General features: G+C 48.2%; 2 protein-coding genes across 3 annotated transcripts in view; both read right to left on the bottom strand.

Annotated features, from left to right (window-relative positions):
- Window positions 1-1,490: 1,490 nt before the first annotated feature.
- On the bottom strand, window positions 1,491-5,191 carry ALDOC (aldolase, fructose-bisphosphate C). The gene is made up of 9 exons (XM_053570460.1): window positions 5,092-5,191; window positions 3,747-3,870; window positions 3,449-3,660; window positions 3,292-3,346; window positions 3,038-3,198; window positions 2,851-2,934; window positions 2,434-2,608; window positions 2,103-2,302; window positions 1,491-1,991 (listed from the first exon to the last, which is right to left on the bottom strand). Exons 2-9 carry the CDS (start codon window positions 3,856-3,858, stop codon window positions 1,896-1,898), a joined length of 1,095 nt encoding a protein of 364 aa, XP_053426435.1. The 5' UTR covers window positions 3,859-3,870; window positions 5,092-5,191; the 3' UTR covers window positions 1,491-1,895.
- A 706-nt stretch (window positions 5,192-5,897) lies between these two features.
- SPAG5 (sperm associated antigen 5) overlaps window positions 5,898-14,352 on the bottom strand; it is a 44,223-nt gene continuing 35,768 nt past the window's right edge. For both annotated transcript variants that reach the window (XM_053570457.1, XM_053570456.1), the window contains 16 exons: window positions 14,199-14,291; window positions 13,982-14,095; window positions 13,521-13,614; window positions 13,234-13,381; window positions 13,051-13,153; window positions 12,730-12,863; window positions 12,401-12,527; window positions 8,591-8,699; window positions 8,339-8,425; window positions 7,949-8,069; window positions 7,728-7,839; window positions 7,285-7,365; window positions 6,965-7,120; window positions 6,810-6,884; window positions 6,313-6,393; window positions 5,898-6,094 (listed from right to left, as the gene is read on the bottom strand). In XM_053570457.1, the coding sequence (XP_053426432.1) occupies window positions 6,023-6,094; window positions 6,313-6,393; window positions 6,810-6,884; window positions 6,965-7,120; window positions 7,285-7,365; window positions 7,728-7,839; window positions 7,949-8,069; window positions 8,339-8,425; window positions 8,591-8,699; window positions 12,401-12,527; window positions 12,730-12,863; window positions 13,051-13,153; window positions 13,234-13,381; window positions 13,521-13,614; window positions 13,982-14,095; window positions 14,199-14,291 (1,707 nt within the window). In that variant the 3' untranslated portion in view covers window positions 5,898-6,022. The remainder of the gene's footprint in view (window positions 6,095-6,312; window positions 6,394-6,809; window positions 6,885-6,964; window positions 7,121-7,284; window positions 7,366-7,727; window positions 7,840-7,948; window positions 8,070-8,338; window positions 8,426-8,590; window positions 8,700-12,400; window positions 12,528-12,729; window positions 12,864-13,050; window positions 13,154-13,233; window positions 13,382-13,520; window positions 13,615-13,981; window positions 14,096-14,198; window positions 14,292-14,352) is intronic.

Raw genomic sequence — 14,352 nt, 5'->3', positions numbered from 1 at the left:
GAACATATTTAGGGCAGTGCCTGTGGCTCAAAGGAGTAGTGCGCCGGCCCCATATGACGGAGGTGGCAGGTTCAAACCCAGCCCGGTGAAAAACTGCAAAAAAAAAAAAAGTGGACATGTTTACTTAAAGGAGGCCATTCGTGTAAAGGGCCTGGCCTCAGACATCAACTATCACGATCATTCTATCATAGAGGTCCTCTTGGGCCACTTTCACCTTAAAACTCAAAAGAGGCGGTAAGCTAGTACCTTTTAAGCATAATTGGCTCTCCCAGTATTTTTTTTTTTTTTTAAGACAAGGTCTCACTATGTTGCCCAGGCTGGTCTTGAGCTCCTGGACTCAAGCGATGATTTCTCCCCCCGCCTCCACCATGCCCAGCTTTCCAGTACAGTATTTTTAAATTCATTTCCAACTTGGAAAACTCAAGATAAAAATCTTGAGAATTCACAAGCACAGACTCTTGGACCCTAATCACTGCAGTTCAAATCTTGGCTTCACCACTTATCACCTGAGTGGTCTTGAGCTCTCTCTGTGCCTTTTGTCTCATATTAAAATAGGGATAATAATAGTATGTGCTCTATAGAATTGTATTAAATGAATTACTACCCATAAAGTGATTAGAATAGGGTTGTCGGGCACATAGGCTACTTTCTTGTTTTTGTTATTATAAGGTCAGGCCATACAAGGTGGAGTATTGGTGGCCTCCCAAATTGTCACATGACACAGCCTGCTTGTTCTGTTTTTTTTTTTTTTTTTTTTTGCAGTTTTTGGCGGGGATTGGGTTTGAACCTGCCACCTACAGCTTATGAGGCTGGCACCCTACTCCTTTGAGCCACAGGCTCTTCCTTTTCTTATCCTTTTATCTGCTCAGGTATAGGTTCTCAGCCCTGGGTCTTAAGGCCTCACCAGGTCTGCCCCTCAACCAAACCCTCAAATTGACCCCCTCTGTGCCTCCCCAAATAGGAGTGGGCCATAACCCTTGGTAATCACCTAAATACTGTGCTGAGCCCAGAGCCCTCAGAGTTTTCCTTGCTGGGCAGGAGCCCAAGTGCTCTTCCAGTTGTGGTTCCCCCTAAAGGAGTGTCAGGTCCCAACTGCACTCAACACTGCAATGACATGAAACCCCACCACTCCCATCCTAGCTTGTCCTGCTGCCTTTGTGCTTTGAGCTTTGCACAAAATCTGCCTTCAGCAGTTGCTCAAGTCTTATCTCACTCTATCCTTCATGGCTGCAGTCTAGTTCCTTTGATGTGGTAGTCCCTGGAAGACTTGCAGCCTTTCTCACTGCCCTCCTCCAGCCTTGGACATCAACAGGAAAGAGCATGAGCTGGGGATGGTGACTGCATGTGCTCTTCTTCCATAAACTTGAAAGCCAGTAAAACTCAAATCCTGCCCTCTCCACCTCCCAAATCAGAAGTCTCAGAGATAGAATTGCAGAAATCAGAAACTTGGAGGTGGAAATCTGATGTGTAAAATAGACAGACAGAGGAGCTTGTTTTGCTACCATTTATTTGCTTTGTGGTATGTATTCAAGGCATGAGTCAGGGCTGGTATACTACCCTGTGATCCCAGGAGAGAAGGAAGGCAAGGAGAACCCAAGGAGAAGCTACCTCATCATGGGGAAATTGTGGGAGAGCTGGCAGAGGCAGTGTGGGAGACCCAGGCATCCTGCTTTAACTCTTATCAAGTTCTCCTGCCCTTAGTCATGAGTGGCTCCCTATCCTCCCATCCTATGGACCCAGGGACAGCAACAGGAGAAAAAAGAAAGATAACTTGGTTCTGGATGAAGGCATCTCTGCTCTGCATGGCTATTTGGCTCTGGCCGTGACTACAAGCAAAAGTGGGTATAGGTGGGTATAGTGGGTATAGACCAAGGGCTGTGGTATGGAGTGAATGCTCAGTAGGCATGGTTGGCAACGTAGAGGGACTGAGCTGCTGCTCCACCATCTTCTCCACTGCCTTCATACTTGCCCTGGGCAGCAAGCCCATTTACCTACAAAAGGGGAAGTAAAGTAAGCAGGCTGAGCCAGGCCGCAGATGCCAAACTCTGCCCAGGTGGTAACCTCCAGGTAATGTCCCCCCACCACCATCTCTAGCTCCCAACCTCAGCCCTCTTGATGAACTCCTCAGTAGCAGCATCAGCATTGTCCCGTTGGCCTCGCCAGGCATTGAGGGCAGAGGCCTGCAGAGCACGCCCATAGGAGAAGGTGAGGGCCCAGGGCCGGGGCAGGGGGCAGCGGTTGATGGCATTGAGGTTGAGTGATGCCTCCTCTTCACTCTGACCCCCAGACAGGAAGGTTACTCCTGGAGTGGAGAAGAGAAGGCAAATTGATTTGTCACCCACTATTTTCCAGGCTAAGGAAGCCCTGGAGTCCACAAGAAAAACCTGAAGATGAACCTCAGGGATAACAGAAGATAAGGGAGCATGGTAGTACCTGGGACAGCTGGGGGCACAGTGCGACGCAGGGCAGTGACAGTTGCCATGGCAATCTCCTCTGGGCTATACTTGATGGGACAGGCATGGCCAGGTGTCACCATGTTGGGCTTGAGGAGGGTCCCCTCCAAGTATACGTGATGGTCACTCAGAGCCTTGTACACAGCAGCCAGGATCTGGGGATCAGAAGAGGTTTACTAAGGGTCTGGGCCCTACTGCTTACTGCTCTATGCTTCCTGTCTAGGGGTGGGTGGGCAAGGACTGGGATGGCTCAGGGCTCACACTCATAGGCCTGTTCTGGATCAAGTGAAAGAATGCAAAGGAGAAGTGCTTAGGAATTTAAGTCAGGAGCCCTGGGGAACAGGCACCCCTGCTAGGCTTCCCTGTGGCGTAAGTCTGTGTCCAGGTGTGGACTCACCTTCTCTGTAACATACTGGCAACGTTTGAGGTCATGGTCTCCATCAGGCAGGATCTCAGGTTCCACAATAGGCACAATGCCATTCTGTAGGCAAGAGCAGAGTAGCTTGGGAAGGGCAGTAGGGGAGATGGGAGAAAGCCTTACAACCCTCTCCCACCCATCTGACTGCCCTTAGAAGCACACATACCTGCTGGCAGATGCTGGCATAGCGGGCCAGCACATTGGCATTCTCCAGAATGGCAAGTGCTGAGGGCGTGCGCTCACTGATTTTTAGCACACAGCGCCACTTGGCAAAGTCAGCACCATCCTTTTTGTACTGGGCACAGCGTTCCGAGAGCCCATCCAGCCCTGTAAGCATAATGCCAGCCTCACCACCCTGCCCCTCTTGCCAGCATCAACCACCTAACACCCCTGTGGTCCTGAAGCCCACCCACCCAGTACCTTGCGTGGTGGTTTCCCCATCAGTCCCTGCTAGAGGCACTACACCTTTGTCAACCTGTGGAAGAAGCACAAGCTGACCCCAGGCAGGCTTCCCCTTGTCACCCCTCCTACACAACCTATTTCCACACCCAGTCCCATCCAGGGCCAGGGGCTGCACCTTGATGCCCACGACAATGCCCTTATCCTGGATGGTACGGACAAAGGGAACACCGTTATCATCTTTCTGATAGAGTGTCTCATGGAAGAAGATGACACCTCCGATGCACTTCTTTACACGATCATCAGCACTGAACAGGACCTGGCGATACTGCCGGCGGTGCTCCTCTGTGTTCTCCACCCCAATTTGGCTTAGCCGCTTGGCCATGCTGCCTGAAGGCAAACAAAGAAGGGCGGCAAGTCTGTCTTCTGGACTCTGTGGCCACCTGAACCCCTCCTGGCCACAGACTCACACCTACCTACAGACTCATCTGCGGCCAGAATGCCTTTGCCTGGGGCCACAATCCGGAGGGCTATGTCAGACAATTCCTTCTTCTGCTCAGCAGAAAGGGCTGGGTACGAATGAGGCATGGTGGCAGCTCTCTGGAATGGAGACAAAATATAAAAGCTGGACCTCACCCACTGCTTCCTCTGCTGCCTTGCCTGGCCAGATGGGCCAAATGGCCTCCCCCACCAAGCATGGGGCTGGGAACAGGGCAACAGACCTTGGCATGAGTCCTGGGCATCAAAGTGGCACCAATCCCTCTGACAGCTAGCAGGCTTAGGGCCCCAGTTCTCACATCTCCTTTTGTCCCTGGTGGGCACCCTTCCCAGCCCCAGGGAAAGATGCAGGGATGGGGAAGGGAGGTGAGCAGCCCTGGAGCTACAGGTCTTCTTAGGAATCTGCTCCCTAATTGAGGATGCCAACCCTTCTTTCACTGAATGTGGTCCCTTCTTAAGGGAGGCTTAAGCCCTGGCCTTTCCAGATTTCCCCATTCTTATCCTCAATAATGCTCCTAGGGCAAATATACTTACTTCCAAGTCTTCAGAAAGAGGCAAAAATACTTACCACTCCCCTCCCTCTGCTTCTAGAGGAAAAGGTTGGGAGGAGGGGAAGAGGTAGGAAGCAGGAGTAGCACAAATACCAGTCACAGGCTTCCACAGCACAGCTGCTTTTCTGTACGCCAAATACTGCCTATGCCTATTGCCTACTCCCCACCCCAGGTCCAGAGGTTGGCCCCAATGGTGCTGCAAAGGGTTGTAAGAAAGAAGGCTGGCAGGTCTGTTAAGGCAGTACGTGAAGGCTGAGGGAGATGACACTGCCAGGTCATCTCCAGTGCTGGGAGCACTTTACCTGTGTAGGGAGAGGGATGGGGATTAAGGAGCACTTCAATTCCCCACAACTTATACATGTAGAGTGGAGATGGGGCAGAGGTCTAAGTTGAAAGGAGTAAGGGAGAGATGCAGGGATGGGCAGGAGCCTTGGGGTAGGCATTGCTGATGCAAGCTAATTATTCAGGGGGACAGCCTCAGAACAGGGGCAGAGAAGGCAGGAGAACTGGAGAGGCTAACCCCAAAGAAAAATCCAGGAGGTAGAGGAAGATTTGGGACTGGAAAAGCTGAGGTCTGTGGAAGAGTTAAGAGAAAGGGATGGAGTGGGAGATGCCAAGCCATGGAGTTTTAAGTGGACAGAAAGGATCAACGATGTTGGGAAAGAGCTACAGACACATCCAGGGGCCCCAAGGAGCACTGCAAGGATGACGAGGAAGAGCCAAGGTGAGGAAGCAGAGATGCCAAACAGCTCCCGCCTCAGCCAGGCCTTACCTGTGCACAGCCAGTTAGCAGCTCAGTCTCTGGTCCACAACAGCTTGGCTATTCCAGCTCAGGCTCACTCGGTAAATGAGGCTGCGGATGCCGCAGAGCTACGTGACTCCTGAGGGCGGAGCCGGCATCTCCCCGCCCTGGCCCCGCCCTTCCCCAGGACTGGTGTCAGAGAAAACCATGGCCACGGAGGCGGAGCAACTCCCCCGCCCGGACCTCAGGGGTATTAAGAGCTATTCCCCTCCCACCTCATGGAACCCTGCCACCACGGACCTAGAGGTAGATAGTGCCCTTGTGTTCATTTCTTTCTTTTTTTTATTTCTTGCCCAGATTTCACTTTACCTTCTTGTGTTCATTTCTGCAACAAATCGCCTTTACCATGTGTTGGGCACTTGCTGGATGTTAGGGATTAAGCCTGGTGAAGAGAAGTCACTTAAACAGTCACAGCAGGTTGGGTAGGTGGGAAAGAGGAACTAACAAGGCGCCCATGTTTAGGGATGGGAGCAATGAATGGAGTTTCTCTGTCATCAGCCCCATATTTACCAGGGCCTCCCCCTGAAGGGGACGGGGAAAGTAGGAGAATGAAGCCTTTTCTGTTTCCCCCAGGCAGTGAGCCAGGGAACAAGCAGTCCAGTGCCCAGAGTTTTGGGGGAAGTCAGGGAAGGGAGGAGGGGCAGGCAGCCTTGGCTTTGAAAGTAGTGCAAGGTGGAACAGGATCTGCAGGAGGGTGCTTGGCAGGAGGGCCCAGCTTCCTCTTCCCTGACCTTCTACTCCCTCCCACCCAAAATATAAGACTCAGTGAGCTTGAAGAAAAAAATTAAATATACTTTATTTAAATAGCATTAAACACAGCTGTATTCTAATTTGTCTTAGTATCAGGATAAGGGGATACTGAAGGTAAAAAGAGGTGAAGCAGATTCCAGCTTTCAGTTTCTTAGCTCAGAAATTCCAGCAATCCCTGTAGCTCCTTGCAACCCTTTACCACCTCTGGGATGGACAGCAGAGTCTGAAAACAGAGGCAAAAAGGGCAGCTCAGGACCACAGGGGTAAGGAGCAAGGTTCCCAGCCCCAGGAAGCAGCCACTGATTTAGAAGGGAGAAAATGGAAGCCACAGAGAAGGCTATGATAGTGACACAGGTGTGAACCAGAGCTATGCCTCTATACCTCCTGGGGGCAGGTCTTATAACAGGTGCCTTAGTTGTATCAACTCCCTCCCTCCTTTACCTTATAAATATGCTGAATAATGTCATCTAGTTTTTTCAACTCCTTGTCTGAGCGCCGAAGGTTCTCCTCTAGGATGTTTCTCTAGAAAGCAATTAGTTTTTACAAGTGTTATGCTTACAAGAATAGCATTGGCTGGGCGCGGTGGCTTACATCCATAATCTCAGCACTCTGGGAGACCCAGGCAGGTGAACTGCCTGAGCTCACAGGTTCAAGACCAGCTTGAGCAAGAGCAAAACCTCATCTCTAAAAATAGCCTATAGTTGTGGCAGGCACCTATAGTTCCAGCTACTTGGGAGGGTAGCTGGAGAATAACTTGAGCCCAAGAGTCTGAGGTTGCTGTAAGATATGACGCCACGGCACTCTACCAAGGGTGACAAAGTGAGACTCTGTCTCAAAAAAAAAAAAGAATAGCATAGCTTGATAGGACAGGGGAAAAGTGGCTGGGCACTTGCTATTGAAGGTATGAAATGGCCAGGAAACAATGAGGAAATTCTTACATGACTCTGGAATTTGACTGTGAGTTTTTCCTTCTCATTTTTCATTTCCAGGAACATTACCCTCAGCTTGTCCACCTATAGGTATGTCCAGATCAATAGGTGAACAGCCTGGGGTCTCCACCAGCTGCCCACCTCCTCTGTTAACTCTGAGTCACCTCCTGGGAGAGCCACACTTTCTCCTGGATCCAGTTAGTGGCCATGGGCTGACAGTTGGGGTCCAGCTGGCTTGCCAGGGTCTCTTGGAGCACTTTAGTCTCTGTCTCTGCACGCCGGAGTGAGCGGGTAAGCTGAGTCACCTCCTCTCTGAGGCTCTGGGAATAAGAATGGAGAAGTATCCAATGACCCTCAAAGGTTCTCTCTATTCTACTTATCCCATGTGGTGAACCAAGGTAGACCAGGGTATCCATTTCTCATATTGTGGGTCCTAGCTGCCAGTAACACAGAAGGCAGAGGCCAGGCATTCTGATGAACATACTATGAGCTCGCCACTCTTGTCTATCTGCTCCAGGATCTTCTCGTTTTGCTGCTGTATCACTTCCTGGAGCTCCTTTTCATTCTGTGAAGGAAAGGGAGGTGAGGAGAGGGAGAGCTGGATTCTTTGCAGCCCTTGCCAGGAGAGAGAGGGCCTGACCCATGCTCAGCCCTGGGACGACTGGTTGATACCAATCCAATTAAATTCTTCTGCCAGTGCAAAGTCAGGCAAGTTCTGCAACAATTCCTGAGTTCTCTCCTGGGTCTGCCTGGGAAGATAGGTCAGCCCATAGCTGATTCCCAAATATGTGAAATGTGTGACCCCAGGAAGGGCAAAACTAGAGCAGTAGTTGGAAAATCCCTCCACCCAGAAGAGACAGTGGCTCCCAGTGGACCAGTAGGGCTGCCCCAGTTCTTCATCGCCCCACTTAGAGGCCCCTCCTTCACCTTGTAGCGCACGCACAAGGCCTGGTTCAGCTTTTCTATATCTGCTTCTTTTGCCTTCTGAGCTTCCTGATGCTGTTCTTCCTGGGCCTGAATCCTGTCCTGCAGATCACAGCTGGGGGAGGGCAGAATTCAGCATTTTTGTCCCCTCAGGGGCCAGCTGGGCTGTTAGCATAAGAGGCAGTCTCACTGTCGCGGGGTCACCAAGACTGCATCCCACTTACATTTTCTGCTGCAAAGTCCTGATGGCTTCTTCTTTAGACTCTTGCAATAGGGAACAAAGGCTCTGGAGCTCAGGAATCATAGTAGTCATTTCGGCCAGGCTCTTCTCTATGTCTGGGGTCTCTGAAAGAGAAAGCCCAAGATAGAGGTAGAGCCCCTCAGTCCTGGAAGGAAGGAAAAAATATACAGCCATCATTTTCACAACTCTTATTTATGTTCCCCACCCATAGGATTTGAACATCCAGAACATTACAGATCCCAAAAGGCAAAAATAAAATAAGCCCAAGTAGAATTGAGGTTTTTAGAGCAAAGCACTTCTCATTGCTTTTTTCTTTCCTCATCACCACCAGATTTTCTAGAAATGAGGCAGGATCCCTGGAGCCCATCCTAACCTGTAGGCTGAAGGGAAGCCATTGATGCTACTCGGGTGAAAGCACTCTTGTCACTTCCAAGCAAGGGCACAGGAAATGATTCTGGCTCTAAAACAAAAACCAACCACTGGAGAGGGCTCCTCTGGTGACCCAGTCAGATGTCCGACATAATGGAAGCCAGGGAGAGGTGGGACTGAACGTGGGTATCTTCAACAGGTGAAACTATTCACAGCAGGGTCACAACTTTCCCACCCACATCCCAGGGCCTTTAACCTTCATCCGCCACTGCTGTCAAGAGGCTTCCCAAGAAGATGTTCTCATTGGGCAGAGGGTATTCCTGGGCAGGAGCACAGGCTGTGCTCAGATGGGTCTCTGGTTCAGCCTAAGGGCAAAGGGGAAAATATTATCAGCTGCTCTTCAGGGTTAATGATTTCCTGAGCTCCCAGGTACTCCCAAGCTATCTCTTCTAAAATTTGATCCACCTATTACTTCACTTCTCTGTCTTCGACTTTTCCATTAGTGCCTTTTCCTGGATGGGTTTTTTTTTTTTTTTGTAGAGACAGAGTCTCACTTTATGGCCCTCGGTAGAATGCCGTGGCCTCACACAGCTCATAGCAACCTCCAACTCCTGGGCTTAAGCGATTCCGTTGCCTCAGCCTCCCAAGTAGCTGGAACTACAGGCGCCCGCCACAACGCCCGGCTATTTTTTGGTTGCAGTTTAGCCGGGGCCGGGTTTGAACCCGCCACCCTCGGTATATGGGGCCGGCGCCTTACCGACTGAGCCACAGGCACTGCCCACCTGGATGGGTTTATATTCTTAAGTCTCTCTGACTAAAACAGTATTTTAAAAATATAACACAAACAAAAACCCTAAGTCCCCTTTTAGCTACTGACTTTTCTCTTAAAAAAAAAAGAAAAAGAAAAGAAAAAAAAGAAAGAAAAAGAAAAAAGGAGGACTATACATCTTGCCTACTATTCTCACCAGCCTATTACACTCAGGTTTCTGCTATGCCATTCCTATCAAAATTCTTGTCATTTGGTTCACCAATGGCATCCTTACTTTCAAATGCAATGGACACTAACCAGCTCTTGTTTTACCTGACCTGTTTGATATTTATGACCATCTTTTTGCTTGGGGTTTGTTTTTTCTTTAATTTTTTTCTATGTTATTCTTTGAGAAGCCTCTTTTTCTTAAGCTTCCAGAACATATTTCCCCCCCTCCTTTTTTCTGTAAGCCTCCTATTTTTCTGGTTGTTTCTTTATCTGTCCTTCCTTAACTGCTGGACCCCTCTGGGTTTAGTCCTTGGCTTTTTTTTCACTTTAGCCCATTTCCAGGGTGGCCTCACAAAAACATCCACTTCAAGCTTCCACTTACACATGAATAATTCTTCAATTGCTCTCAACTGGATTTTTTCCCCAGTTTCCAGACCCAAAGACTAACTGCCTGTGGAAAAAAATCTGTAGACTGTTCTGCAGTTTCAGTACCTGAAACTTAGTATGTACGTGTGTAAATCTCAGTTCACTTTCTTCCCTCTTACCCTATCAAAAATCTGTTCCTACTCCTGTATTTACTATTCTAGAGCAAAGACAGCACCAAATTACAGCCTGTGGGTCAAATTTGGTTTATGGGCACATAGCCACACCCATTCATTTACATATTGTCTCCGGCTATTCTTGAGCTACAAAGGCAGAGTACTTGAGACAGAGGATATATGGCCTATGAAGCCAAAAATACTTATTATATGGCCCTTTACAGGAAATGTTTGCCAACCCCGGTTCTGGAGGAGCATGTCACTATCTTTCTAGCAATCTAGGGATCAATATTCACTCTTCTATCTTGTTCTTACATCAAATTAGTCCCCAGGTTCTACCACTTCTACCTCTTAAATATGTATTGAATCCATTCAATCTATCCCCTCTTCTCTACTTTCTCTATAACTGCCACTAGTTTAAGCCTTCAACATCTGGCCTCCTGCCTTGCCCCGTATACATCCTACACTCTAGTCATAAAGAGCTACGTAACTCCTCAGCCTTGCCACATTCCGTATCCGTGGTCCTTGCCTTATTTATACTGTAGTCCCAGCACCCAACCCAGGTCTTATCACACTACAAAAAAGTACACATAATGTTCTATGTGTATGACTTTCTATATATGATTTTCACATGTAGTCAGACTAAAACTTCATATACTATTCCCACTGCTTGGTGGGCCTTCCTATACACCTACACCTAGCCTACAAACTTTTTTTTTTTTAAGACAGAGTCTTACTTTGTCGCTCTCGGTAGAGTGCTGTGGCGTCACAGCTCACAGCAACCTCAAACTCTTAGGCTCAAGTGATGCTCTTGCCTCAGCCTCCCAAGTAGCTAGGACTACAGGCGCCTGCCACAACACGAGCTGTTTTTGTTGCAGTTGTCATTATTGTTTAGCTGGCCTGAGCTGGGTTCGAACCCACCAGCCTCACTGGAAGTGGCCGGCGCCAAGCCAATCCTACAAACTTTGAAACCTCAAGACTCTGCCAAGGTCACCTGTTTTGAGAAGACATCCTAACTTTCAAAGGTCGAAGCAAACTTCCTTTCTCTGTGCTCCCACAGGTGGTTCATGCAGACCTCTAGTAGAATCATAAGCCAAGATAATAAGTTATATCTGTCTGTCTTCCCTGCTAGACTGTAGATTCATTGGAACCCAGGATTTCCAATGACCTAATGACATTGGGAAAGAGGATCAGATAAGCATTTCCAAATTTCAGGATCTTGGTAGTACTTTTATCTGTTGTATAAGCTCATTAACTGTGTATTCTGAATAACATCAACCATTTATTATGTATTGTGTGCTGTGGGGAAGCCAAAGAAGCAAGGCTAATTTTTGCTCTCTTTAAACACAGTTTGAAGAGACCAGATATCCAGGGAAATTAATTTAAGTGCAAAAGAAGAGTAAGTTCATAAAGAATATAGCAGAAGAAGAGATCATTGACTCCATAGGATTTGGGAACATTTCAGAAAAGAAGGTGAACAGGAAGGATTTTAATAGCAAAGGAAAAAGGGCAGTGCCTGTGGCTCAGTGGGTAGGGCACTGGCCCCATATACCAAGGGAAGTGGGTTTGAACCTGGCCCCGGCCCAACTGCAACAAAAAAATAGCTGGGCATTGTGGTGGGTGCCTATAGTCCCAGCTACTCGGGAGGCTGAGGCAAGAGAACTGCCTAAGCCCAGGAGTTGGAGGTTGCTGTGAGCTGTGACACCACAGCACTCTACCAAGGGCAATAAAGTGAGACTCTGTCTCTAAAAAAATAAATAAATAAATAAATAAAAATAAAAAAAATAGCACTAAGTGTAGAGTATAAGGGTTTGAACACAATAATTAAGAAAATGCCATGAAGGCTATGTTAACCAGTTCAGTGAAAATATTTCAGACTGTATATGGAACCAGCACATTGTATCTCATGATTGCATTATTGTACACAGCTATGATTTAATAAAAAAAAAAAATAGCAAAGGAAAAGGTATTTCTAGTTTGGAGAGAGAAGAGCACAGATGTGGGAACAGCCTAAGTCTGGGTATAAAGGAAGATGGGACATGTGTGTAGCATATAAGCAGTCTAGTTGGGAACAAAGGGTTTCTTTTTTTTGAGACAGAGTCTCACTTTGTCACCCTGGGTACAGTGCCATGGCATTACAGCTCACAGCAACCTCCAACTCTTGGGCTCAAGTGATTCTCTTGCCTCAGCCTCCCAAGCAGCTGAGACTACAGATGCCTGCCACAAAGCCCAGGTATTTTTGTTAGAGATGGGGTCTCGCTCTTGCTCAGGCTGGTCTTGAACTCCTGAGCTCAAGCAATCCACCCACCTTGGCCTCCCAAGTGCTGGGATTACAAGGTGTGAGCCACTGCGCCAGTGGGAGTAAAAGGTTTCTAATAGGTGAAGAAAGGCTTAAGCAACAGTCTGAAGAGGGCCTGTTGATAGGTAACTGAAAGTCACTGAGGGCCATAGAAATGGAATAAAAGTAGAGTTTTAGAAAGACCATTCTACAGGATAGAGATAGAATTTGAAAGGAAGAGAAGAAACCCCAAGATCCTAGTTTCTCCATTACTTTTGTCTGTAGGAAGAGGGCCAGGCTCTGTAGTTGTTCAGTCAGCACCCCTAGCTGTAGTGAATACTGGTGTGTCTTCTCCAGGTCTTGCTTCTGGTTCTCTGCTACGGTGCTGGCCAGTCTAGCCCTGAGATAAGGAACAAGGAAGATAGCCAAAGACCAGATTACCTCCTCTGGATGCCACTCTCAAATCCCCACACACAGCTGCACTCAAGGAAAAGAAAAGACAGGTTCCACACCATCACAGTTCTCTTCCTGGTGACTCTACCTTCTAGAAGTGTTCCTGGAGAAAATAAGCACTTGGAAGCACAGAAAGGTACAGATCTTACATTAAGTTCTCTACAGTGTCCTTGAGGTTCTCACACTGCAAGCTGCGCTCTCGGAGCACTTCCAGCGTGGTTTTCAACTGACACTCAACCTGGCCCAGCTCCAGGTGAGCAACTTGATTCTCCTGGTCTGCAAACTGGGGAGACAGAAGGAAAGAAAGGAACGAACAAGAGAGGGAGGGAGAAAATGAGTACACTCGGGGAATTTTAGAGCCCTGGGGACAGAGTTCTTTCCCAGTTCCCTCTCAAACCTCACCTAAATACCACTAGGAGGTCACACTCCTGAGGTTTACCAACTCCCTTGCCCCAAGCCATATTCTTTACCTCCAAGGTCTCCTTCAGGTCCCGCACCTCTTTGGCCAGGACAGCGTGTTGTTGCTGCAGTTCTGCCTGCATGCGTTTTAGTGCCATCTCTTCCTTCTGCCATCTGCCAGAGACTACATGTTAGATCCCATTTGTTCCTAAATCTTGGGTGTCTATTCCCACAATAACCTGGTAAGAACTCACTGAGAAGCCTGCTCCTCATTACTGTGGGTAAGTTGGCAGAGCAACTCATCCTTTGTGGCCAGGTCCTCAGCACAATGGGCATGCTGACTCTGTAGCTCTTTTAGCTGGCTGTCTGTGCTGGCCAGAACCTGCAGCTGAGCCCGGAGATCTAGACCAAAAGTAACCTAATGACACCATGCAGTCAGCAGGCAAGAAACTCCCCCAAACCAGGTACTCCAGAGCCTTTCCTTGATCTACTACCACACGTCAAGCCTTAGTAGGCTCAATGGCTTACACACACAAAGTACCTGTTGCTAGGCGACTGTTTTCCAACTCCAGTTGTTCTATTCGGCCTTTGAAGTCCTCTAAATGAGCAGAGATTTGTTCCAGCTCCTTGGAAACCTAGGAAGAAAAGATAGTTTTCCTTCCATAGTTTGTCCTGAATCAAGAATCCCAGGACTTAGTCCAGCTTTTCTTTATGAACAAGATAGCAAACTACCTTGTTCCTGGGCAGCAGCACTGTAGAAAATAAAGTTGATCCTCAGGAAAAAGTAGTGACAGGAAAAAAGCGGCTGAAGTAAAGAAGGTGCTGGAGGGCAAAGGAAACAACTGGGCTTAAAGCCATCTTACAGCTAAGGGACCCAGTTGGTCTCCAAACCCAAAGGGTGGAAAGAAGACAGGTCTAGGGTAAAAGGCTAATGCCATCACACATTAGAAAGGTCTTTTGCAAAGGAATCAGGCCTAAGCAGTCCCCACTTCTGGTTTGTACCTGTTGCTTTTCCTCAACTGCAGCATCACGTTCCTGCACGGCCTGCCGGCTCTTGCCTGTGAGTTTCTCGGTCAGTTCTCGAGATTGACTCAGCAAAGCTGTCCATGTTTCATACTATCAGGGGAAGCAAGAGGGTCAACAGCACACACTTGAGGCAAAACTCCTAACAGGACTGGCTGAGAATAAAGAAGTGATCATGATGGCCCAAAATACCCACATCCAGTCGCATGGATATCCACTCCTGCTGGAAAGTAGAAGTAAGACTCACTGTCTGCCGAGCCAGCTCTTCTTGCTCTGTATAAAGCCCTACCTACAAGAAAAGGATTGTATATGGAAGGAGCTACTCCCTTTGGCTACAGCAAAGTAGGGTT

The sequence above is a fragment of the Nycticebus coucang genome, chromosome 18 (genome assembly GCF_027406575.1).
Source record: "Nycticebus coucang isolate mNycCou1 chromosome 18, mNycCou1.pri, whole genome shotgun sequence".
NCBI lineage: Eukaryota > Metazoa > Chordata > Mammalia > Primates > Lorisidae > Nycticebus > Nycticebus coucang.
Note: the sequence above shows the minus strand (reverse complement) of the source record. Positions and strands in the feature narration are given on the sequence as shown.

Excerpts from the sequence above, each read along its gene's own strand:
- ALDOC (XM_053570460.1), bottom strand. The coding sequence starts at position 3,858 with ATGCCTCATTCGTACCCAGCCCTTTCTGCTGAGCAGAAGAAGGAATTG. Across the intron at positions 3,347-3,448 it reads GCATTGTCGTGGGCATCAAG|GTTGACAAAGGTGTAGTGCC; the intron begins GTGCAGCCCCTG and ends CTTCTTCCACAG. Across the intron at positions 2,935-3,037 it reads ATGCCAGCATCTGCCAGCAG|AATGGCATTGTGCCTATTGT; the intron begins GTATGTGTGCTT and ends TCTTGCCTACAG.